We start from the raw sequence: 26,831 nt of genomic DNA, 5'->3' as shown, positions 1-26,831 counted from the left end.
TATGAGATCTAACCCCATGTTGGGCTCCACACCCAAAACAGAGTCGGCATAAGATTCTCTCTTTCCCTCTCCCGATACCTCTCTCCCCGCCCTGCCACCGCATGCTCTAAAATAAATAAATAAAATCTTTTTTAAAAAACCCTTAAAGCTGTTGTATCATAAAATGCATAAACTCCTCAAATTATTTTCCTCTAACTCTGAGATGTATTTATGTTTTACAGAGAATACAAAAACGAGTAAGAGGCTAAATGACATTGAGAAAAAGGGCACTTGACTGGCTCAGTCTGTAAAACATGTAACTCTTCATCTCAGGGTCATGAATTCAAGTCCCACATTGGGCAGGAGCCTAATTTAAATAAATAAATGAATGAGTGAGTGAATAAATAAATAAAGTCAGGAACTTGGATAGTAAAACATTTAGTATATTAACTTTCATAGTATTTATTCCCTTCTCTAACAGATATGGAATCACAAATCACAGATTCCTGCTTTTCTGTGTGTGCATATGTGTGTATAAAAATTGTACTCTTTCTAGGCTAGATCTAAATCCAGACAATAGCATTATTGATAGTATTGCAAGATTTTTGCTTGGTTCTGTTATCAATACAATGTTAATTTTATATTGCCAAAAGCAAAGAATATCCATGTAACACATCCTGTCTATAGTATCATCAAATGCCATAACAACATTATGCATAAACATCACTTAAAAATTTAACCAACCACAAGAAAGCATTCATACAAATCCAGATCATGGAACATTTCTATAGCCAAATGATCTGAACTCTTCAAAAAGTTAATGCCATGAAAAAAAAAGTAGGATGACTATTCTAGATTAAGAGATTAAAGGGATTAACAAAGGGTTCCAGTGTGGCTCAGTCAGTTGAGCATCAACTCCTAGTTTCTGCTTAGGTCATGAGCTCATGGGAGCCTGCCTAGGGCTCCATCCATGCTTAGGGTAGAGTCTGCTTGAGATTCTCTCTCTCTTTCCCTTTGCCCCTCCCACTTGTGCTCTCTTTCTCTCTCAACTAAATAAATAAATCTTTTTTTTTAAAAAGAGAGAGATATAACAACAAACATAATATCTGAACCCTGATTGGATCTTGGTTTAGGAAGAAAAACAGCTATAAACATGGTAGGGACAACTAGGGAAATACAAATATGGACTGAATGTTAGATGATATGGAGTTACTGCTAATTTTTCCTAGATACAATGATACTATGGTTTTGTAAAATATTGTATTCTTTCTTCAAGGGGACATGCGGAAGAATTTAAGAGTGTAGTCCACTACCCAAAACATTAAAGCATTAACAAAGAAAAGGGCAATCAGCATGATGATGGCCAATTTCAGATCCGGGTTTTCAGTGGGACTCAATGGGTCACCTTTTTCCACTGAAGTATGAGGACGATGAAGGTGACTTTCCAAAAATCATGATCAAGATGTAAAAGCACACTGCTGGACCTGGGCTCCACACTGCAGCGGGTCTCCACATTTGTCCAAATGCAGGAGCTCCCACTGCTGCTACTCAACTAAGATGCTCATGGCTTGCATGTCCACAGAGATGAGAAAGCTGAAGTGAACAAGGGTCCTATTCGATGAGATCTGCTAGGTACACATTTGCAAAGTGGATGAGTAATATTCCTATGACTTTGGAAGTCATAGGAAGTGTCTAAAAACCATATACTCTAGGGACTTCTTTCATGCTTTGGTTCTTAGGTTTGAGCACCAACATGCCAAAGGCCACTGCACGGAGCAGCCCCTGCAAGAAAATGCCGAAACTGTGCAGGAGTGCAAGGCTCTTGCCTGGCAGCTCTCACTGGCCTTGAGGGCAGCCTGCCCAGTGGTCCCAGCTGGAATGCCTGGTGGGGCATTACCAGCCTGGTGGAGGAGCACAAGACCCAGTCCACCTGGGGCCTTACTGCCTGCAGGCCACCACTTTCATTATGGTTTTAATTTATATTTCCCTAATGATTAATGACGTTGAGTATCTTTCCATGTGCTTATTAGTCATTCATAAAACTTCTTGGGTGAAATGTCTACTCAAATTTTTCACCCACTTTTAATATTAGATAATTTATCTTATTATTATTATGTGTTCTTAATTTATTCTGGATACAAGTTCTTTGTTGAATATATAATTTGCAAAAATCTTTTAGTCTGTGGCTTGTCTTTTGGTTTTCTTAATACATGAGTTAAACTTTTAAATTTCAGTTAAGTCCAACTTATCATTTTTTTCTTTTATGAATCATGATTTTGGTGTTATGTCTAAGCAATCTTTGCTTAACAACAAAAGATTTTTCTCGTCTTTTTTTCCCAGAACTTATAGTTTTAGCTCTCCTAAATTTATTTATTTTTATCTTTAATTTTTTTTTTAAAGATTTTATTTATTTGACAGACAGAGATCACAAGTAGGCAGAGAGGCAGGCAGAGGGGGAGGGGGAAGCAGGCTCCCCACAGAACAGAAAGCCCGATGTGGGGCTTGATCCCAGGACCCTGGGATCATGACCTGAGCCGAAGGTAGAGGCTTTAACCCACTGAGCCACCCAGGTGCCCCTTATCTTTAACCTTTTTTTTTTTTTTTAAGATTTTATTTATTTATTTGACAGATCGCAAGCAAGCAGAGGCAGGCAGCGAGAGAGGAGGAAGCAGGCTCTCCGCGGAGCAGAGAGCCCGATGCAGGGATCATGACCTGAGCAGAAGGCAGAGGCTTAACCCACCGAGCCACCTAGGCGCCCCACCTTATCTTTAACTTTTAAAAGATTTTTTAAAAATAATCTCTGCACTCCATGTGGGGCTCAAACTCACAACCTCAAGACAAAGAGTTGTATGCTCCTCCAACTGAGCCAGCCAGGCTCACCTGCTCTTCTAAATTTAAATCTATGATCCATTTGAATTAATTTTTGTGTATAGTGTGAAACAAGGATCAATGTTCTTTTTTCCTCCACATATAAGAATATCTAGTTGTCCAAGTACTATTTATTTAAAAAAAAATTGCGGGGCGCCTGGGTGGCCAGTGGGTTTAAGCCTCTGCCTTCAGCTCAGGTCATGATCCCAGGGTCCTGGGATCAACCCCCACATCGGGCTCTCTGCTCAGCAGGGAGCCTGCTTCCCTTCCTCTCTCTGCCCGCCTCTCTGCCTACCTGTGATCTCTGTCTGTCAAATAAATAATAAAATCTAAAAAAAAAATTGCCTTTTCCCACTGATTGTTTCAGCAGATTTGTTGAAAATCAATGGCCCTAAATGTAAGTTTATTTCTGGGCTGTCTATCTGTACCATGATTTATATGTCCATCCTTGTGACAATATCATACTGTCTTCATTACTGTACCTTATAATAAGTTTTGAAATCAGTGGAAGTCTGCCCCTTTTGCTTTTCCTTTTCAAAATTGTTTTGGCTATTCTGCCTATTCTGCATTTCCATATAACTTTCAGGATCAAACTTGTTGGTTTCTAAAAAAAAAAAAAGGCTGCTGGGGTTTTGATAGAGATTACATTTGAATTTACAGAACAATTTGAAGAGAACTGTCATCTTAATTATGAGTGTTCAGGGCACCTGCAGGCCTCAGTCAGTTAAGCAGCTGCCTTCAGCTCAGGTCATGATCCTGGGGTCCTGGGATCAAGCCCTGCTTTGGGCTCCCTGCTCAGTGGAGAGCCTGCTTCTTCCTCTCCCTCTGCCTGCCGCTCTGCCTACTTGTGCTCTCTATCTCTCTGTTAAATAAATAAAATCTTTAAAAACCAAACCAAACCAATGAGTGTTCAATCCATGAACATGGTATGTTTACTTATCTAGATCTTCTTTAATTTTTCTAAACAATGTTTTGTAGTTTTCAGTGTATCGGTCTTGTATTAAATTTATTTGGATTTTTCTAATATTCTTTCAACTTCAGAATATTCACTGATGACAAAAAACAACATACTGGTATCTGTTATATATACTTCATATCCTATGACCTTACAGGACTTAATATTTTAAAGCCCTCATTTCTTTCTTTTTTTTTTTTTTTTTTTAAGATTTGTTTATTTGACAGAGAGAGAGAGAGATCACAAGTAGGTAGACAGAGAGAGAGGGGGAAACCGGCTTCCCGCTGAGCAGAGAGCCTGATGCAGGGCTTGATCCCAGGATCCTGAGATCATGACCTGACCTGAAGGCAGAGGCTTAACCCACTGAGCCACCCAGGCACCCCAAACCCTCATTCTTCGTGTGTGAAATGGGAATATCTGTTTAGCAAGATTTTTGTGTGGAATAATATACATAAAACCATGATAGAGGATAGATATGAAGACTCCCTCTCCTCCTCCCCCAAAATAATCACCTAAAATATGTAATCACATTATTTTGAGGAAAGTGAAATGATCTGGTTTCACCTGGTATAGAAGGTAGGAACCAGTCACCAATAGTGCTGCATCTGAATTTGCATGGTCAAGGGTCTGCTGCATTTCCATTAGTATATAGCAAATGGATATTTGTTGATATTTTCTGTCATCTGCATGTACTATTTTTATTATCAGAAAAAAGCCCAAAATATAATCTCTTAAACAGTTTAAAAAAAAAAAAAAAGCACAGAGAGGAAAAATAAAAGGACACAGCAATACTTGAGTTCAATTTGCTTAGACCAAATAAATATACTTCCGGGAAAATTTTACAGCGCCAGGCACTGGGGCCACAAAAGGCAGATGTGTAATTTGTGAACTAATGCACTGTTCAGCAGGCTAAGGTACCTCAACAACTATTGAAACAGGTGCAGAGAAGACATAGTTCCCTGAAGCCTTCTATCCATTCTAATTTCTCAAACTTTTCACTACTATGGCAGCTTTAATTTATTTTATATGTTGAGGTTCCATGTAAGATTAATTTGAGGGGGCACACCTGGGCAGCTCAGTCAGTTAAGTGGTGGACTCTTGATTTCGACTGAGGTCATGATCTTAGGGTCCTAGGATTAAGCCCTGCCAGCATCAGGCTCCACAGTCAGCAGGGAGTCTGCTTGAGGAGTCTCTCTCTTCCTCTGCACCTCCCATGATCCTGCACACTCTCTTTAAAATAAATAAATAAGTAAATATTTTTTTTTGAAAGATTAAATTCAAATAAAGCTGCCTAAGCCCTTATAAAGGTTTGAAAACGACTGGTCTAATAAAAGAACAAAGTGAAAACTGAGAGGCAGCCTCGTATTAGAATACTGGACGGAGGGGTTTATGATCCAAGCTTTAATCTAGTCAGTGCACATGTACAGCCATGTGAAAGGCACAATTCTAGTTCTCACCTCTCAAAAATGCTGGCATTTTTTTCAAGATAAATTTTAACATCACTCATCCAAAAGTTGTTGAATGTCAAAAGCACAAGAATATTATTCATAGGGGCGCCTGGGTGGCTCAGTAGGCTAAGCCTCTGCCTTCAGCTCAGGTCATGATCTCAGGGTACTGGTATCGAGCCCCGCATCGGACTCTCTGCTCGGTGGGGAGCCTGCTTCCCTCTCTCTCTCCTCTGCCTGCCTCTCTGCCTACTTGTGATCTCTCTCTGTCAAATAAATAAATAAAATCTTAAAAAAAAGTTTAAAAGGGGCGCCTGGGTGGCTCAGTGGGTTAAGCCGCTGCCTTCGGCTCAGGTCATGATCCCAGGTCCTGGGTTCGAGCCCCGCATCGGGCTCTCTGCTCGGCAGGGAGCCTGCTTCCTCCTCTCTCTCTGCCTGCCTCTCTGCTTACTTGTGATTTCTCTCTGTAAAATAAATAAATAAAATCTTTAAAAAAAAAAAAGTTTAAAAAAAAGAATATTATTCATATGTCCATGGTAAACTAATTAGTGAAGAAAGAGTAAGGAGCCTCTTGACGGTTATCAGCAAAGTCTTCATAGATGTGACAACTGGATCTTAGAGGATGAGAAGTCTCCTGATTGATTAAAAAAAAAAAAAAGGAGAGGCATTATAGGTAGAAAGAACTATACCTTTAGAAGTATGTAAATAATAATCAATAACTACCACTGAATAGATAGATACTCCATGAATAGAATTTTACCTTCACAACCACCCGTGGAAGCAGAGGTTAGTATTCGTATGCATAGGCAAAGATAAATCCAAATCACAGAATCCTTGAGTGGCAGAGCCATATTTGAAACTGAGGCTGTCTGATTTCGAAGTCGAGACTCTGGATTCAAACAGGTACATACAGTGAAGAGGTGTGAAGGAACATGGTGCTGCTGGACGAGAACTGGTGAACGAGGGGCCTGAAAAGATAGGTATCCACTCCTGCTCACTTGACTAAGGGCAAATTGGGCAAAAAAAGGTTGGACTGGAATTGGAGGTATCAGTATAAACGCATGACTTCATATGCGTGTATCCATCCCAGCTCTGTTCCCTGAAGAGCCCTAGAAGCCATGACACACCAAACCATGCTCAACGGTGGGTTCAACAGAGATGTCCAGGTTTGTTTCCCCTGCCTTCCACCCTCCAGGCTGTCTCCTCTCTACATTCCACTGCCATCTCGCACAGATCCAGTGTCCTTCACCTGCCTGCCTCTTTTTGGCAGACGGATAAGGGAGGCCCTCACCTCCTGCAGCGCCTTGGGCCTCAACGTCCCCTAAATCAGCCGCCATTAAAGCCCCGCGAAGCTCCAGGAACTAGAAGCCATAAGGAAGAAGCCGGGTGGGCGGTGACCACGACCGCTGAGAGGGAGCCGAAGCAGAAACAGGAGTTGTGGGCGGGGATTCGAACTTAAACGTGTCTTATTGGGTCTCACTACTGCCAGTCTCGGCCTCCTCCCTCCCACCCCCACCCCTTCCGTGCTGGCTGTATCTTAAATGGCGGGTGGGGCCGGGCGTTGACTTCCGGTTGGGGGAAGAAAGTTGGCCCGAAGGAGGGGCCGCGAAGAAGGAGGAGGAAGAGGAAAGGGCCGGGCAGTAGGGGCTTAGGTCGTTCGGCGGCGGCGGCTCTCTTCCGGACCGACGATGGACAGCCAGGGCAGGAAGGTGGTGGTGTGCGACAACGGCACCGGGGTAAGCGCCGGCGGGGAGGTCGTAGCCCAAGCCGGGGCGGGGATGTGCTAGTGGCGCATGGGCCCTCGGTGGTCGGGGTTGCACCCCTGGGCCCTCGGGCAGCCGGGACCAGGAGGCGCGGTGCAGCGCTTCCGGCCTTGGCGGGCGTGGGGAGTGAGCGGACCGATCCCATTCTGGTCTCCCCGAGCCTGCCACCTCCGCGACTCGGGGTGAGGCGGTGGGAAAGGCCGACACTGGAGGGGGATCCAGCTTGCTGCCCGGCGGCGGCCAGCGCCGCGCCCGAATGGGGACACTTTGGCTAAAGGGCTGGAGGGGAAAAAGACTGGGTAGGTTTGTTTGATAAGGGTTCCATGCCCCAGGGTCACCGGTTCTGTAGAAAGGAGAAAAGACCCAGAGGCCTTCCTCTTCCTGTATCATTGACGATACCCAACGGGAGGCAGGAAATGGGTTTAAAGAAAAAGGGAAGTGCTGTCATGCAACGAGCCGCAGCCCTTTCGCAGTTTTGGGGGGCGGGAGGTGCAGTTGAGCAAAGCATCATTTACTTTTTGTTCTGCATGCTGGGAATTTGGCCTCGGTGCAGCCCCGCAGAGACAGTATGTTCTATTGCTCTTGGGAGATCGAAGACCACTTTAAGGCCCAGGTGTTAAATTGTGGACCTTGGGGGAAGTTAACCAATTTTGTTACCCCCCTCCCCCCATTTTTTTCCTTAGATGCAGAACACAGATCATGTTAGTCTTTAAGATTCAAAAAGGCAAATGATTGTAAAAATCTGGCTAAAACAGTGATTTAGAAATCAATGGAAAGTTGTTGCTTTCAACTCCCCGCCCCCATTTAAAAAAAACTTAGAGTAGAACATTGGAAGACAGAAATGTTACCTAATTGGGATGAGTTCTATAGTGATCATTTCCCCCTGCATTACAATGATTTCTAACCATTTTGGAGTTGCAATATTTTGTGACTTTTCTCTTTTTCCATAAATGTGATATATGAATTAAAATAGACTTCCAGTTATGGAGTGAGTAAATCACGGGGATGACAGGTACAGCTTAGGGAATATAGTCAGAGGTACTGAATAGCATTATATGGTAGCTACACCCACGGTGAGCATAGCATAACATATAGTTGTCCTATATGTCCTATATGTCACTATGTTGTACATCTGAAAAAAAACAAAAACAAAAACAAAAAAGATTTTACTTGAACTTTTTTTTCTTTAAAGATTTTATTTATTCATTTGACAGACAGAGATCACAAGTAGGCAGAGTGCCTGGCAGGGAGAGGGGGGTGGGAAGCAGGCTCCCCACGACCGATATTGGGTGGATCCCAAGACCCTGGGATCATGACCCGAGTGAGCCAAGGCAGAGGCTTAACCCACTGAGCCACCCAGGCATCCAGATTTTACTTGAACATTAAAACATTTTGGAAAGTGGGGCGCCTGGGTGGCTCAGTGGGTTAAGCCTCTGCCTTCAGCTCAGGTCATGATCTCAGGGTCCTGGGATCTAGCCCCGAGTCGGGCTCTCTGCTCTGCAGGGAGCCTGCTTCCTCCTCTCTCTCTCTCTCTGCTTGCTTCTCTGCCTACTTGTGATTTCTCTCTATCAAAAAAATAAATAAAATCTTTAAAAAAAAACACATTTTGGAAAGTGAATTGTTGAGGGGAAAAAAGGAGCTGATATTTACTGACATAATACTGCCCTTATTGTGCTACAGACTTTTACAAGCAATGATCACACTAGTTTTATATGAACTAAGTTAAAAACATGAGAGTAATAAGGGTTATCATATAATGGGGCATCCATACAGAATGGTATGCTTAAAAAAAAAGGCAGATTCACCACTGTGGAAATATCTAAGGTTTATTGTTAAGTTAAAAAAGAAGTTTTAGAATGATCCCATTTATGTGAATGTTCTTTATTTTATTAAATATGTCTATGTGTCCACGAACTTGTACATGGAACTTTTAGAGGGAGTGATATGTTCGTAGTGGTTACCTGTGAGCCTGGGGATAAGAATGAGGGAAGATAGGAAAGACTTCATGCCTCTTCTGAATTATTGGGAAGTGCTCTGTTTTGTTTTTTTAACAAAACATGTGAGACTATCTTTAAACCAAATTAACTATAAACATTTATTGCTTTTACAGCTAAAACCCAGTTAAAGATGCTTTAAAAAAAAAATAGCCTGATTCCCCCTGTAGTCTGAAATTGACCTCTAAAAAATTTAAAGCTTTAAAAATTGAATTTAAAATATTTTTTAAAATATGTCTGATAATCTTTAGAAATGAGAGCCAGTTATATTTCAGTGATTCCTCCTCTTCGAAGGGTAATGAGCTCTGTATTTGTAGTGTATGAGTTTGTTGATATTCAGTTAGAATAGGAATGTTAGCCATGAGTTCATTTTTGTTACTATTTTATTAGTTTACCTGAGTTAGAAAGCTGATTGTCTGTTATTGATTAGGCTTATGGCTAATCCTTAGTTTAAGAATCTTGTACCTTAAGAGATCAGTAAAGGAAAAATGTAGTTAATTTGAACAAAATATATGTATTTGGTGTTAGATTTCTAGTTACTTTAAAATTTTATCCGGATTTTCTGTAGACATGATTGGTTTCAAATGAAGAGACAGTTCTGATGTAATATGTAGCTAGGAATGCTGTGATATCTGAAAATTTAGAGGATTCTAAACACAGAAATTCTCTATTTCTTACTGCTTATATTTCATAGTCCTCTTGATTTTGTTTCGGTACCTGAACCTATACTGAGTTATCTACAACTAAATATTACAGAAGATGTTCAATTTTAATTTCTAAAAACTTGCATAAATAGTTGTTACCCTAAAGCAACTGGTCTCTTAACACATTTTAGGTTTTAGGCTTATAGGCTATTTGAGAAATTGATGATTTTTTTTTTTTAAGATTTTATTTATTTATTTGACAGACAGAGATCACAAGTAGGCAGAGATGCAGGCAGAGAGAGGAGGAAGCAGGCTCCCTGCCAAGCAGAGAGCCCGATGCGGGGCCTGATCCCAGGACCCTGGGATCATGACCCGAGCCGAAGGCAGAGGCTGTAACCACTGAGCCACCCAGGTGCCCCGATGATTTTTTTTTTTTTATCCCCGCTGGCAGGCCCTAATTGGAATGCTCTAAGAGTGGGTGAGTCTTATGATCACATGTCAAATGTTGGTCCTGCTTCTCTTCCTCACTAGCTCCCAACTAGATGTGGTCTCTCTCATTAGGGTGGCCTAGAGGAGGAAAACTTAACCTGATTCCAATAATTTATGCATTTCATCTTCATAACAATTCAAACCTAAAAGAGAGCTTCCATCTAAATAGAACCACTGAAAATGGCCACGCAGGTGAAATCTGGAGATCTGCTTAGGTTTAGGTGTCTTTCAAGAGTTGGGCCCAGGTCCCTGGAGTGTATTGTTACCAAACTTGGGTGATTTCATCAGCATTAAGCTAGTTCACCGACAGGAAAGACTCGTGTGCTTACTGTATGACTGGTAGAATTTTTAGGGTCTAATGATACAAAGTAGCTTCTTGTGCTAGGATAATTATGCTTTCATTTATAATTTTCACATTTGTTGTTGCTTATGCTGTGCTTTATCAGATTTATGCTAGTTTATATTTTGAATTTAGGAGTGCTTGAAGTAGGAACAAACCCAAAACAAATTTGGCTTCACTCTGCAAAACGCTTTGAAATAGAAAAAAATATTTTTGTGGCTTAAGATGAGAATAATCACTAGGCAATTAAATTAATGAATATAGCCATACCATCAGATTAAATTAATAAAGGAAAAATACAAATTAAATAAGCTCAAATGGGGCTGTATAAATCCCAGTTTATTTTTTGAGGGGAGAAAGATACTTTTAGAGCAAATGTAGTTGGATTTTTTTCTTCATTTTTGCTTGAAAGAACATTATACTGTTCATGTTCTTACCATTTGATGACTCAGTGGCAAGTAAGGGAGTCAGTTCAAACCACAGTGCTATGAAGAGGAAACTATATATGGTAAAATCTATTTCTTAAACTCAACCTTCTTACACACAATGAGAGAACTAAGTCCAAGTCTTAAAATGATTAGACTAGGGGAGGTATTGCAAGGATTAAAATGATACCAAATGAGTAGCTTGGAAAAGACTGTATTCTTTGCATTTTATCACATGAATTAGATTTTTTTTTTTAAGGTACTGACTTTTTGCAAGAAAGGAAATGTCAAATTATATTCATTTTGTTATTAAAAATAGATTATTGTAATTAAACTCTTGTTATTATAGCTATTAATGCTCTCACATTGGCAATAATATGAAATAGTGCAGCTATTGTCATTTTGACCAAGTGTCTAATACCATGTAGGAGTGCTGGCACTGGATTATTATTTTTTTAAAAGATTTTATTTATTTATTTGACAGAGAGAGCACAAGTAGGCAGAGCAGCAGGCCGGGGGAGGGGGGGCAGGCTCCCTGCTGAGCAGAGAGCCTGATGCGGAGCTCAATCCCAGGACTCTGAGATCATGACTTGAGCTGAAGGCAGAGGCTTAGCCCACTGAGCCACCCAGGTCCCCCTGGCACTGGATTATTAAAGCAGCATCTGCTTCCAGTAAGCTACTGCTTAAACTGCATAAGTAATTTCATTAATAAGTGATTGGTATGTTTAATTTGAATTAAATGCCAACTTTCCTTATTTTGTAAAGCACAGGAATAAATGGGTTTACAATTGTTTTTATAGTTTCAGGGAGTCTCCTATTTCAGGAATGTCTTTTTACATTAGTCACACGGCAAATATTTCATCCCTTAAAATATGCTCAAACAAACGAACAAACAAAAATATGCTCAAACGAGAATTTTAAGCTATAAACCACCCATCTGAGCATTTATAATCAGTAAACATTGACAAATGTGATTATTTATGTATTTGCCATGTTGTGTGTTTCTGAGTCTGTGTAGCTCAGAATGAGAGGGAAAGCATGTCAACCTTCACAGCCTCCTCCGTGCACCAGGATTTGATTTATTTCCCATGCCAGGCTCGTCCTCCCACCTTCAATTTTAGATAGTATTTCTCTCTTAAATCATTTGTTTATATTTAACATGCTGAAGATGGCCCCTGGAAACTTGTCGATTCTTTTTTCAGTCATTCTATAATTTTCTTTAAAAACATTTATAACTATATAAGGGAGCATTTTCAGCCTGGAATGGACACTTTTGACCCACCCAGTGTCCTTATCTGTTCATTACTTTGAGGTAAACATAAGAATTTAATATCTGGAAGAAGAAAAAAAAAAAGAATTTAATATCTGCATAGTATTTGTTTCTATATTTGGAATGTAAGGTAAATTATGACTAATGCTGATATTAGGCTGATGATCATGACAAATGTTATTCATATAGAAATTTGGGTATGGTTGGGGGCACCTGGGTGGCTCTCAGGTCATTATCCCAGGGATCCTGGGATCCATCCCCACATCTGGCTCCCTGCTTCTCCCTCTCCCTCTGCCTGCAGCTCCCCCTGCTTGTATTCTCTCTCTCTGCCAAATAAATAAATAAAACCTTAAAAAAAAAAAAGATTATTCCTTATGCCATCATATCCTACTATTGCCTTGGAAGATAATCCAATAAGAATTGTATCAAAGTTTTAGAAACAGGTAGCTATAACTGAAAAATACCCTAGCCTTGATGACTTAGAGGTTAACTGACCAGGACTAGGTTTTGTGGGTTTGGAAGAACATGTATATGGACAGTATGTTTTATGGAGATTCTAGAATGTAAATGTGAACTGGGAGGATAGGAAGTCAGGTGGTATTTCAGACAGATTTTTCATAGCTTTAATCAGCATAAGTCATGACTTTAATATATTTTTTAAAATTCTATTTATAAAAGACTTGAAATTCACTTCAAATTCTGGGTGGCAGAATGTTCTGGGCTATTTATAGTTAAATGTGGTTCATCAGCATTTCCAACAAGGTTGGTATAGAGATCTTTGAAATATGAAAATTCGATATTTTGGTGGGGTTAGTCAGAAGTCAGTAAGTTTAAGATCATTCCTAAGTTTTACCACCATCAAATAAAACAGTTTTTTGTACACAGTAGCTTTCTGTCAAGGGGTAGGTTAATAGTTTCTGTCAACATTCTTATTATTATCATGTGTCACCCTCAGATACTGTTTTTCTCCTTAATTCTTTTCAGAGAATGTATGGGGCCTGGAGCCATGAAACAATGTACTTTTTCTTAAGATGAAACAAATTCTCTGTATTAAAATAATCATGGTGGGCGCCTGGGTAGCTCAGTGGGTTAAGCCTCTGCCTTTGGCTCAGGTCATGATCTCAGGTTCCTGGGATGCTCAGAGAGCATCGGGCTCTTTGCTTGGCAGGGAGCCTGCTTCCTCCTCTCTCTCTCTCTCTCTCTCTGCCTGCCTCTCTGCCTACTGGTGATCTCTCTCTGTCAAATAAATAAATAAAATCTTAAAAGAATAAAAAATAAAACTAAAAAATAAAATAATCATGGTATCATACTTCCAAATCAACAGCAAATTTTTTAATTTTTATTGGTCAGTTATATAGTATGCACTTCCTATGTGCCAGACACTGTTCTAGGCACTTGGGATTTATCAGTAGACACAAAAATCCTTGTACAATATAACTTACATGAATAAAGACTTGTTAAGGAAGAAGGTAGAGACTATGATTACATTTCCTGGTCTGTAGCTTCCTCCTCCTGCCCTTAAGTTTTTAATTGCATTTTCCTTGCAATGTCTGCTCTTAAAAATAAGACTGAACAGGCTGTATTATTGGTATAAGAATTAAAAACCCTTGGTTCTATTTTCAGTTTTACTGTAGTTGTTAAGTCTCTTAGTGTATCAGGGTTTTTTTTAATAATTTTTTAATTTTTTTTATAAACATATAATGTATTATTAGCCCCAGGGGTACTGGTCTGTGAATCACCAGGTTTACACACTTCACAGCACTCACCATAGCACATACCCTCCCCAATGTCTATAACCCCACCACCCTCTCCCTACCCACCTTCCCCACCCCCCCCCCCCCCGGCAACCCTCAGTTTGTTTTATGAGATTAAGAGTCTCTTACGGTTTGTCTCCCTCCCAATCCCATCTTGTTTCATTTATTCTTTTCCTACCCCCCAACCCCCCTCGTTGCACCTCCACTTCCTCATATCAGGGATATCGTATGATAGTTGTCTTTCTCCGATTGACTTATTTCGCTAAGCATAATAATCTCTAGTTCCATCTACATCATCACAAATGGCAAGGTTTCATTTCTTTTGAAGGCTGCATAGTATTCCATTGTATATATATACCACATCTTTATCCATTCATCTGTTGGTGGACATCTAGGTTCTTTCCATAGTTTGGCCATTGTGGACATTGCTGCTATAAACATTTGGGTGCACGTGCCCCTTCGGATCACTACGTTTGTATCTTTAGGGTAAATACCCAGTAGTGTAATTGCTGGGTCGTAGGGTAGCTCTATTTTCAACTTTTTGAGGAACCTCCAAGCTGTTTTCCAGAGTGGTTGCACCAGCTTGCATTCCCATCAACAGTGTAGGAGGGTTCCCCTTTCTCCACATCCTCACCAGCATCCATCGTTTCCTCACTTGTTAATTTTAGCCATTCTGACTGGTGTGAGGTGATATCTCATTGTGGTTTTGATTTGTATTTTCCTGAAGTGTATGAGTTTCTTACAAGTATTATCAGGGTTCGTGTTATGCCCTCACTGGAGAACTACACTATCTGAATATAAAATTCTGGTTACCTGGCATCACTAAATACATTTATCTAAATATAAAAGTGTAAATAGTCAAAAATGCCCCAAATATTTTTTTTAATATGATGCTAGTCCAGATGCTATTTTCTCCCCCATTTTGGCAAATGTTGCTTAAGTGAATTGCCAAAGATAATTGAAGCATAGTTCTGTTCAGTTTCTAACATTCCTCTTTTTAAAAATTCTTAGCATTTGGGGGCGCCTGGGTGGCTCAGTGGGTTAAGCCGCTGCCTTCGGCTCAGGTCATGATCTCAGGGTCCTGGGATCGAGTCCCACATCGGGCTCTCTGCTCGGCAGGGAGCCTGCTTCCCTCTCTCTCTCTCTCTCTCTCTCTGCCTGCCTCTCTGTTTACTTGTGATCTCTCTCTGTCAAATAAATAAATAAAATCTTTAAAAAAAAAAAAAAATTCTTAGCATTTGTTGAGTGAATCTGTCTCTGACTTGTGTGACCACTGTGTGCTGAGATCTCTTTGAGGCGTTGGGCTCCACCATAAACTGCCCAGCTTAAGATTTTCTGAGACTTTCCCTGTAGTAGGGAGACTTGTGCACTAAATAAGCAGTTAACTGGTAAATAAACATAAACTCTGAAGTAGTCAATGCCATAAAGGAAATAAAAGGAAGATAGAATAGATTGGGTGACTACTACGGATCATTTGAAAGCATCAGAAGTTTAAAATATTGTATAAATGTGAAGTGGTATTTTCCAGATGCTCTCTTTAAACGGACATGGTAAATACCTTGACACTAACACATTTTTACTGTTCTCTTTCAGTTTGTGAAGTGCGGATATGCAGGCTCTAACTTTCCAGAACACATCTTCCCAGCTTTGGTTGGAAGACCTATTATCAGATCAACCACCAAAGTGGGAAACATTGAAATCAAGGTAATATTTTATTTATTGATAAATGAGGATTAAAACTTGTGGGGTGTTCTTTGAATTAAGTAGTTTTATGATACGATACCATGATAAGCAAAGAGGCAGAATTTCTTGTATCTTTAATTTATATCAACACTTGAAGAAAGACACAAAAACTGATAGGCCATTACTCTCTGAATGGAGTAAAAATAAGATTTTTATGTTGATGTGAACATTGTATTAGGGACTTAAAGCCCTTACTACATATAATATTTAAAAGAAATCAGCCTGATATTTTTATGTCTTTCAGTTCCATATATTTTTCATTATATGTTAGTGTCTCTGGGGACCTAAGACTTTTCCTTCCTTCTCATGGTCTGATTCTCCTACTTTTTAATATAGCTAGTCAGGAAAACACAGGATATACATTTTATTGGTTCTTTTTTTCACTAATAGAGTAACTTATTTCCATAAGGTACAGGAAGAAGGTGCTCACATCTTGAGTTGGCCTTGCATTATTGCATTATTTCTCTTACTGTAAGGAGAGTGGAGGAAGGTTGTCATGTATTTAACGTGAGAGATTGGACATTAAGGATGAGATATTTTTCTCCGTATTAAAGGGACTGGAAATGAAGTGGGAATTACAGTATTTTAAAAGAAAAGAAAACAGAACAATCAAAAGGACAGTGGTCACCAATTGACTTAAATTCTTTAGGTGGCCTAGGGATGAGATTATAAAAAATGCAGTCAAATTTAAGGGCCATTTTACTGAATTATTTGTGAACAAGCTAGCATCGTTGATCCTATCTGGACAGTCTTTCATAGAACTTCAGTTAGATTATGAGTCATTTGAAATACGAGTTAAGTCTACCTTTTTGGGACATTTGTTTGAGATATCTAGGAAGGTAGTAATAGCTAGAGAGAGACTTGCTACTTGGTAGCTCTCTGCTCTTGGTACTAGAGAATTGAGTTACATAATGAGTATCGATGCCAACCGAAACTGAAGTTCCAGGTTAAATTTTTAAAGATTTAGAGTAGTGAATGATTCTGGCCTCTGTTTACAATCAAATGGGACATTCAAAATGATAATTTTTTTTTCAGGGTCTTTTGGGAAATTTGGGGGGGATACCTTCTGTTTTTGTGAATGCCTTTCATTCTGATTGAATTTAATCTTAAATGAATGACCTAAAATTTAGCCAGTACCAGTGATACGGACAAGCTTTTTAAATGAAGTTGGAAATCACAGTTTTTATTCAGTATTAAGCTTTTAAAGAATGTCTTTTTTATCTACTTTATGGAGAATAACATTTTTGAGGTGTACAGATACATCACATATTAACCATTTTGGTCTCTAACATGGCACAAATGATTACATATCTTTTCACTCCCACTTTCTTGCTTTTTAAGGCCAAGTGATAGAAATGAAACTAGCCTATATTCTAAGACATTTTTGCTAAGGAATTCCCCAGTAGCATTTGCTTGTATGGTTTGTCATTCTGTGTTCTGTTGGCTCAGTTCTGTTCAATCTGCTCAGTCTTTTAAGTCTCTCAAGTTAATTTGTTCTTCCAGTAGAAAATAGTAAAAGAAATCTGTGTCAAATTTAACTTGACTACTAGAGCTTAGAAAAAAAAACACTCTAAACTCACCCTCTACCTACTCAACTAGACCTTTTCTGTTATTTATTTTCCTTAATTAAGGTTCTTAAATTCAGTAATGAAGTAAAGAAATTTGACTTTTTGGGATTCTTGTGCCTAGTGGATTGACTTATACTTTTGTGTTTTGTTAGCTGAAATGTGGTGATAGACTAAAAACTGGAAATTTAAATTGTTTAATGAGTTAATTTTCTTTCAGGAGTAATAACTGTCCATGTTAATTTGGCCCTAATTATTAACTCCGTAAAATATAGTACTGCATCTGATCTCTACCTAATTTGTCTCTATTGCTTGTATGTTTAAAAATTTCAGTGAGGATTTTATTTAGGCCTTTTCTGACTCTTACTTCTACCTTCTCTCTCTTCACCTTTCTTGACCTGTTGAAGTAGAATAACAAAAAGATGGTAAGTGAGGTTACACACATGCTCTCTGTTTGTTTTCCACTTTTGCTTGATGGGACAGTAGTTGTTGTTTTGTGTCCCTGTAGTATTGGGGAGGGGGGTAATTCCATATTTTAATTTTAAGTACTTTGATTTTTAACCTTTTTCATTGCTTCAGTTTGGTAGCAACTAATTAAGTCCTATACTTTCCTGATTGCATACAATGGACCAAACCAGAACTAATTACTAACATAGTTTTGAATTATTTTCCTTGTGTTTCTTGTAGACGAATGTTATAATTAAAATGGAATGTGGTGTGCATAATATTAGAAATCAAGTAGCTTTATTTAGAATACGTGTGATCCAGAGAATTGTGGTGAAGTTGTTACATTTTGATAAATCTATTTTATTGATCAATGTTAAATTAAACATTGCCTATCATAGTCTGTATGTATTTGCATCCAATTGGGTAGTAAATGTGTAATAAGCTGAGTAAAACTTTGATATGCCAAGGACTATAGATAGTAAAAAGGGAGGAAAAGAGATTGACTTGTTTCTTACACCATTTTTATTGATGAGCAGATTTTTACAACATTATCTGAGGATAAATAAGAAAAATATGAAAGTCTTACAAGACTTTTCCATAAACAACACACCTTCCCCCTAAATAAATACCATTGTGTGAACCAGAATTTGAACTAGAAGCTGGGCACATCCCAGACAATTCACTCTCTTTATATTTTTCTGTGACAGTCCTTAAGTGCTTCAATAGTAGGTATTTTCAGGCTTGTGTGTTTTTTATATTATTTGTAAGCAGTTTTGACAAAGATCAAGCATTTTTTAGTGATTTGTATTTTAACTAGTAACAGTATCATTGCGGAGTGTTCTTTTGGATAAATGAAAACATTTAAATGTGGAAATTCCTATATTTATACTAAATAAAAATCATGTATTAGTCTTAAAATCTCAAGGGAATTAAGTGTATACTTGTAGAGAACAGTGTAGGCTTTATTAACAAACTTTTTTATGGAATTTCCTTCTTAGGGATTTAATTTTGGTTTTAAAATGTGTTCACTCAATTTTCCAATTTGAGGTGACATTGTTCAGAATAATTCTTGGCAAATAAAGCTACACTGCCTGCTTTTCATAAAAGATAAATGCCTTTGAAAGAGCGTCTCATATAGTTACTGTGATTTCTCATTCTTTCAAGTAACAGGTGGTAGTTGAGGCTTTAAATTTAAAAAAAATCCAGGGGTGGGGTGGGTGGTAAAAAAAAATCAAGGTGCTGAGGTATAAGGCAAGTCACATAAAGCTCTTGGCATTTGTAGTTTTTGAAAGTTGAAACATTCTAGGGAAGAATATATATTCTATGGTTCTTTTAATTAATATTTTAGATACAGATTAATTTTTGGATTAGATGCTGAGCTACTTAAGAATATTTGTACTAATTTCATAGGTTAATACCTGTTTTCCATTTTAACTGTTCTTCCTTTTTGTTCAGAGGGATTATAAAATATTCAATGCTAGATGTTTCTTTCAGTTAATCCTTTATATATGTATGCTCTAGAAGTAGATGGATGAGACTTTTATTTTGAATTGGTACTGGGTCAGACATATGTAAAACCCTATTCTTGCATGGAAATAGAAGTAAATATTCTGATGAAATCTGATCAGACTTATTCTAAATTTGATGAACTATAGTTATGAATGTATATTGATTATATAAGACATCTAATTATTTAATTTATTAACTTTGTACAACACATAGAATGATACATTCTAGAGGAAAGTAACAAAATTGTGTATTTGTTAATTGTTAAAAAGTTAAAAAGTAATGTATGTGACCATTTGTTAATGGTTAAAAGTAATATATGTTCTTGTAGGTGTAGATTCCCCCCAACATTTGATTAAATGTTTAGAATGTATAGCAAAGTTTAATGAATCCTACAGTGAAACCCATATACCCATCACCTAGATTCTAACACTATTATTTAGTTTCCTGACATACCACATATTTATTTATTCATCTCTCCGTTATCTATCTCGTTTTTTGATGTATTTCAAAGTATCAATGTACTTCTCCTAAAGTAATTCAAAATATGCATGTCATTGATTAGAATTCACAGATGCAGATTTTTAATTTTCCATTTTCCTATCAGATTATTTTAAACAGTTAATATTTAAGAAATTCAAGTATTTATGTTATGGTGAATTAACTTTATAAGAAATTAGTTGCGACAGAGAAGCTTTTGTAACATTTCTAGCATCTGCTTTAACTTTATTTTTCCTTTTTGTTGTTGCTTTCAGTGGATTTTTCCAGAATTCTTTTTTTGAGCCCTCACCCTGGTTTACCTCTGATCTTTTTTTAAATTGTTACTTTTAAAAGTTTTAAACTCACATATATTTAAACCTTATTTTGAGACATTTTATGTTAATTTTAACATTTCATTTCTCCATGTTTTAAACTTACGGTGTTGTAGCAAACAGTAGCTATTACTGATAGCTTTTTTAAGTTGAATTAATCAGTATATGTAGAAATCAGGATTATTTAGTAGCTTGAATAGCTGACTTTTAAAATACGCTTAAATTCTATGACATCATTAGCCTTATTATACATACAAAATTTGACTTTTCAAATGTGGGTCATCTTAAGTATGCTCTCCTTGGAGACAAGACTTGTGAGTACTCTGCTTCTTGTGTGCTAGCATAGTTTTCCAGTATTATACTTTAAGGTTGGAAATGTTGCTCATGAGCTAATTTTTAAACATTGTTTCCCTATGTCTTAATTTTTGGTATGTCTACAAATTTCCATTGATCTTGGTGAGACATATATAAAAACTTAATTTCAGTTCTAACTGAGGCATGTGCAGGTGGAAGTTTGTGAAATTTGCAAGTAATGTGCATATCTGCATTATTACAATATAATAAAGATCATTTAATTTTTAGCTTTTTTCATTATGCTTTGTTGTACATTAAAATGTATCATTTACACTTACCATTTCAATATTTAGTACAAAGAACTGTGCTGCATGCATTGAGCATTTTTCTACAAGTTTTTTTTCCCTGATGTGCTATTTCACATATCACAGGCCTTATTTTTTGAACATTTGAGCAAAAGAAACAGATGAAACCTCATACAAAACCCTCCAAAATATGAAAATGTGGGGTTTATTTGTGCTAATGCTCTTCTTTTGGAAACATATGTATTGAAGGTAAGGTCCATTTATTGATTTAAACCACGTTGTACATAAAAATTTATTATTCATGATTAAACTCTCCAAGGCATTGTTCTTGAAAGAAAAGATTTTTTAAACTTGTGGAATGAAGAACTTTATCTGAAAGTGCCAGAAAAATTAAAATTAAATTATTCCCAAGTTTTCCAAAATATCATGGGAATGTAATTTTCTGAAGATATTTTATGCAAAAATTTGGCCTAAAGCCTTGATGTTATAATTTTCTAGGATCTTATGGTCGGTGATGAGGCAAGTGAATTACGCTCAATGTTAGAAGTTAACTACCCTATGGAAAATGGCATTGTACGAAATTGGGATGATATGAAACACCTGTGGGATTATACATTTGGACCAGAGAAACTTAACATAGATACCAGAAATTGTAAAATCTTACTCACAGAACCTCCCATGAACCCCACCAAAAACAGAGAGAAGATTGTAGAGGTAAGTTTTCAAGCGGGGTGTGTATATATGTGTTTCTGTGATGTAACGTTACAGCACATATTCTTTTACCATTGTTATTAAGAATAAAGGGAATGAAAATAATTGTTTCCCCCCCCAGATCCTATTTATTGAGAATCTGATTAGTCATTATTTCTAAGTAGGATATATCAGTAAACAAAATCAAGTCCTGTTGCCATGGAACTTGTTCTGGCAGGTGACACCCACCCCACCCCCACTGCCCACAAAGTGAATTAACTGAATGGTTTGTTAGAAGATAATAGATGCTAAAGAGGGGGAAAGAGCAGGTTAAGGGGTGTGGGGAGGGGGTAACATTTTTCACAGGGTGTGAGAGTAAGCATCGAGAGAAGGTGATGTTTAAACAGAAAGTAAGGGAATCAGCCAGGATATGTTGGGGGAGAGCATTCCAGACAAGGGAAGTAGCTAGCCAGTGTGAAGGTCTTAAAATGGGAACAAGCCTGGTATATTAGAGTCAACAAAGAGGCCAGTATGGGGGAGCAGTAGGGGATGAGGTTAGGGAAATAATAGGGCCAGATCTTCTAGGGCTTCACAGGCCCTTAAAGAGAATTATTCTTTTACTCTGAGTGAAATGAGGTGCTGTCACACAGAAGAAGGGACATGCTCCAGTTTAGGTGTCTGCGGCTACTGTGTTGTGAGTAGACCATAAGGAGGCAAGGGTGGAAGAGAGACAAGTTTGAAGACTTTCAGTTACCTAGGCAGAAGATAATGATGGTTAGGATTTGGGGTAATAGCAGCAAAAGTAAAGAGAAGTGGCCAGACTGTGAATCTATTTTGAAAGTGCCAAAGCATTTTCTGGTGCATTAAATATGGGTAATAGAGGAGGGGAGAACCAGGGATGACTCAAAAGGTTTTGGGACGGGCACCCAGAGGATAACATTACCATCAACTGAGATGGGAAAAGACTCAGATAAGTAGAACAGGATTTGAGGGCAATGGATCAGGAGTTAAGTTTTGGACATGGTAGGCCCTCATTAGAAATCCAGTCAAAAATGTCAAGAGAGAGGTATCCCCCACTTTTCGAAAGTTCATGTTATGCCACTTCACTTTGACCAGAGACCTACATTAGTACCTGTTTTCACTAATTGAAAGAACTCCGAAGAGGATTTTCATTTAATGAGAAAGGGGAAAAGCAAAAATTGCATTCATCAGTTTTTCTACAGTGAGCTGTTAGAGGCAGCGCACACCCAGAGCAGAGAGAGTGGCGGCGCCAAACTCTGACCCTGGAACGACGCTCAGCATCGCAGCATCGAGGCGCCATAGCTTTGAACTGTGTCTGTGAGCACCTGTGCTTTGATCTTGTTTCATTTTGTGCATCCATTAGCAAGATGTGTCCTAGGTTATCAGAAAAGCCCAAGAGAGGTTATTTTTGGGGTTTGGGAACACTCAATTTTCCATATAAGCTAATGGTAATTGCTTCTTTGATTTACATTTCAGCTTTACTTAAGGTTTCATAGGAATATTCTACCTTCAGGTAGCAGGGAAACCTGTAAAAGATCAAGTTCAGAAGAAAAGTCTGAGGCTAGAGAAAGAAACTTGGGAGTCATCGGGATATGGATAATCAGTTCACCAGGGAAGTGGGAACAGACAGTGGTGGGAAGGCTAAGGACCAGGGAGGTGGGAATTAGTGAGAGGAGATTGAAGGGCCCTGGGGGAAGCAGGTACAGAGAGCAAGAAGTCTTCATTTTTCAGAGTTTAGATAAGTAACTTTTCAAGGTTGTCTTTCATTATATTTTGTTTTATATGAGGTAGGAACTGTATGACTTTGTCTTGTTATATTTGAGGTAAAAGCTTATAATAATTGTTTCTGTCTTAGTAGTTTTGCAGATACTACTCTACATCTATTTAGCTGTTGGTGGAAATTTTGGAAGGATTATACAAGAGATTATTGCTAGACAGTATTTTTAAATTCTGGATTAAAGCTTAAGTTTTATATTAAATATTTTAAAAATTTAAGATCCTGGTTTTAGTTACAAAATCCATGTCATTCCTTATGGCTTATATCTTACTACTTCTTTTTCCCCTCCTGACCACCCCTAGAACTGTGAAAGATGGCCGTTATTATATTAGTTCATATTTTAGTTGCAACTTATTATTTCTAAGTGATTTATAACTACTAATACTTTTTGTGATGGATAAGTAGTCATTTGTAATTGGTATTTATTTTTAGTAGCACATTGTAAAATCAGGTTGGAGGTACTTTTGCATTAAACCGAAAGGTTCCTCCTACACATGTTAACCACCTTAGGAAAGCAACACAACATCAGAATGAAAATCAAGTTTCCTTTCGGATGAAAAGTTAGAAAGATGACATTATACCTGGATGCGTCTTCTACTAGCTAGCTATTTGACTAGGACATGTTTGTGTTTTTTGTTTTGTTTTGTTTTGTTTTTTTATCTGCTAGACTGACAAGAATTGGTCTCACTGTGCTATAAAGTCTATGTTCTTTTAATATTCTTTTTTACTTGTGGGTGCAAATTTGGCTGTGACTGGTAATGTCCTACTTTAATCTTATCCAGTAAGTTCATTTAGTACTACAAATACTTTCTAATTATCTTACAAATAAAAACAAGTTCTAATGGACTTTGAAGACGACAAATACAAATACAGCTTAACTCTTCCATTTTCTCCTGGCTGGAGAGGGGATATGGTATAAAATACGGGTTGGAATATCTAGTTTCTTAATTGAGTACTGGCTAGATTAGAATATCTGGTTAGAATATCTAGTTGCTTAATTGATGAATATGTATTTCAGAGTAATAACATTTAAATCCTATGTAATTCTCATTGTGATCATTTATAAAGTTTCTAAGTCACTAGATTTACAGAATGGTAGTCAGCCCTGCCAGGCAAGCAGTGCTCCCTGTAGATGACAGAAAACGTCCTACAGGATGTTCCAGCCCACCTGGATTACAGAGAATGAGCATGGTTGTGACCAGAGAGGGCACAAGGAGACTCCTCCCTTTAGTGTAGCTCGGCTGAGAGCAGCGCCACAGCCAGGGCTCAAGCCGGGAGTGTGGGTGGAACAGCTAGGCAGTTTCTGTATCTGCCAGCATTCAGGAATTACTGCATATATTTTTGGCTTCCTGCCCTGCCATTTTACTACTTTTTTCTTTTTCTTTTTTTTTAACCAGTTGGGGGTAGAACTCTAGTCTTGGCCCAGGTTAGGACAGAGGGATGGGAAGGTCAGCAGTTGAGCAGTTTCTGTAGTTTGTCCTTGAATTAAAAGATATTTTCATTAAGGGACATCATTAAGAAAGGCTTGTTCAGATGCAAAAATCTTTCTTCCATTCTAATTAGCTATTAACCAAAACATTCAAAAATCTTGGCTTTGTAGCACTTAGGAAATACTTGAGGACTCCGTGTACATCCAAAAATCTGTTTCCTGCATTGGAGCTCTGTGACAGCTGAGGAGAATGGAGGACTCTTTTAGGTCCCTTTTGATTCTGTTTTGGCAACTAATCTACTCTGTGACCATCAAGAAAGCATAAAATATATATGTATTATATAACTTCTAAATACCAGCATTTCTTTCTCTCCTTTTGCATTTTCAGGTAATGTTTGAAACTTACCAGTTTTCTGGTGTGTATGTAGCTATCCAGGCAGTTCTGACTTTGTATGCTCAAGGTAGGTGAAACTTAACTTTTAAAATAATCAATTCAGTAGACATTAAGGGCATTTTATATCAGAGGAATTTGGTTTTTCAGTAAGTTGTAAATCCCAGAAAAGCACAATATTTATATATTTATTCAAATTTTTCAAATATTTACTCAAATATTTTCATAATTTCTAAAATTAGTCAAATAAAATACCACATATATTTTTATTTCCTTCATTAAGCAATGAAGGACTTAAGGTAAAGAGAATTCAAATTTTTTAAAATTTTTTATTTTTTTTATTAACATATAGTGTATTATTAGCCCCAGGGGTTCAGGTCTGTGAATCGCCAGGTTTACACACTTCACAGCACTCACCATAGCACATACCTTCCCCAGTGTCTGTAACCCAACCACCCTCTCCCTACCCCCCCTACCCCCCACCCCCACAACCCTCAGTTTGTTCTGTGAGATTAAGAGTCTCTAATGGTTTGTCTCCCTCCCAATCCCATCTTGTCTCATTTATTTCTTTCCTAACCCACTACATTGCCTCTCAACTTCCTCATATCAGGGAGATCATATGATAATTGTCTGAGAACTCAATTTTTTAAAAGTAGGAGGTTCCCTCTTTTAGACCTTTTTTTTTTTAATTCTTTTTTTAAAAGATGTCATTTATTTATCTGTCAGAGAGAGAGAGAGAGAGAGAGGGAGAATGAGCAGGGGGAGCAGCAGGCAGAGGGAGAAGCAGGCTCCCCCCTGAGCAAGGAGCCCGATGTGGGACTCAATCCCAGGACCCTGAGATCATGACCTGAGCCACCCAGGCGTCCCTAAACTTTTTTAAAGTAAGAAAAAAAAATTTTTTTTTTTAAGAGATCGGAGGAAGCAGGTGCCCTGCTGAGCAGAGAGCCCGATGCGGGGCTTGATCTAAGGACCCTGGGATCATGACCTGAGTTGAAGGCAGAGGCTTTAACCCACTGAGCCACCCAGGTGCCCCAAAATAAAAATTTTTTATGCAGTGAAGAATGAGCTGGAATTAGTCCTTAGCATTGTCAGAGTTGGGGTGCCTGGGTGGCTCTGTCAGTTAAACATCTGTCTTTGGCTAAGGTTGTGATCCCAGGGTCATGGGATTGAGTCCCGCATTGGGCTACCTGCTCAGTAGGAAGCCTGGTTCTCCCTCTCCCTCTGCCGCTCCCCCTACTTGTGCTGTCTCTCCTGCTCACCCTCTCTCTCTCAAATAAATAAAACCTTAAAAAAAAAAAAAAAGAAGTGTCAGAGTTTAAAAAAAATACATAGAGATCTAAAAAAGGTTAGTATAAAATCACACTTGTTATATACATAGTAGAGGAGAAGGTAGACATTTGGAAATGCCTTCCTAACTTTTATGTTTTCTTGGTGCTGCCATTAGTAACTGCATCCCTTTCTGTTGAGAATAAAAATTGGCCATGTGGGGAGAGCTCTTTATATTCTGATAGTCTTATTAAGAGAATTTATGGGGCTGTCAAATAGGTGCCACAGAGCCTGTTAGGCACTTGAAATGTGAAGATACCCCCAAAGAATTTAGAGTCCAATAGGGAAAAAACCTACAGAAACAGATAATTTTGACTCAGCACGACAAAGGTTTCTAAAGGAGGTGACACCTAAGCTAAATCTTCAGCCTTAGTCATTAGCTGTATGTATGACATAGTACTTAGAAGACTCACTGTGGTGACCCATCTAATTCTAAACATGGATTAGTAAAAATCACCTTGTAGAAATACTCGTTGGCTCATTAAACTGTCTTCAGTACTACATATAGATACTTAGAAAATACTTGGGGGAATTAAATTTTCAAAGAAGTTTTGTTCATTCATCAAGTGGAATGTATCTTGTGCTGTGTTTAGTGCAAA

The 26,831-nt window shown here is 38.1% G+C and overlaps 1 protein-coding gene and 1 pseudogene across 2 annotated transcripts in view; one reads left to right on the top strand and one right to left on the bottom strand.

The window, feature by feature from the left end:
• Positions 1-1,086: 1,086 nt before the first annotated feature.
• LOC125109813 (store-operated calcium entry regulator STIMATE-like) lies at positions 1,087-2,890 on the bottom strand (annotated as a pseudogene).
• A 3,917-nt stretch (positions 2,891-6,807) lies between these two features.
• The window catches only part of ACTR2 (actin related protein 2), a 39,818-nt gene continuing 19,794 nt past the window's right edge, over positions 6,808-26,831 (top strand). The window contains exons 1-5 of one of the 2 annotated variants that reach the window (XM_047744965.1): positions 6,808-6,983; positions 15,520-15,630; positions 17,645-17,659; positions 21,097-21,312; positions 24,904-24,976. In XM_047744965.1, coding sequence (XP_047600921.1) covers positions 6,936-6,983; positions 15,520-15,630; positions 17,645-17,659; positions 21,097-21,312; positions 24,904-24,976 — 463 coding nt within the window. In that variant the 5' untranslated portion in view covers positions 6,808-6,935. The remainder of the gene's footprint in view (positions 6,984-15,519; positions 15,631-17,644; positions 17,660-21,096; positions 21,313-24,903; positions 24,977-26,831) is intronic. The other variant, XM_047744966.1, reaches the window with a different exon arrangement.

This window comes from Lutra lutra, chromosome 9, assembly GCF_902655055.1.
Source record: "Lutra lutra chromosome 9, mLutLut1.2, whole genome shotgun sequence".
NCBI classification, from domain to species: Eukaryota; Metazoa; Chordata; class Mammalia; order Carnivora; family Mustelidae; genus Lutra; species Lutra lutra.
Note: the sequence above shows the minus strand (reverse complement) of the source record. Positions and strands in the feature narration are given on the sequence as shown.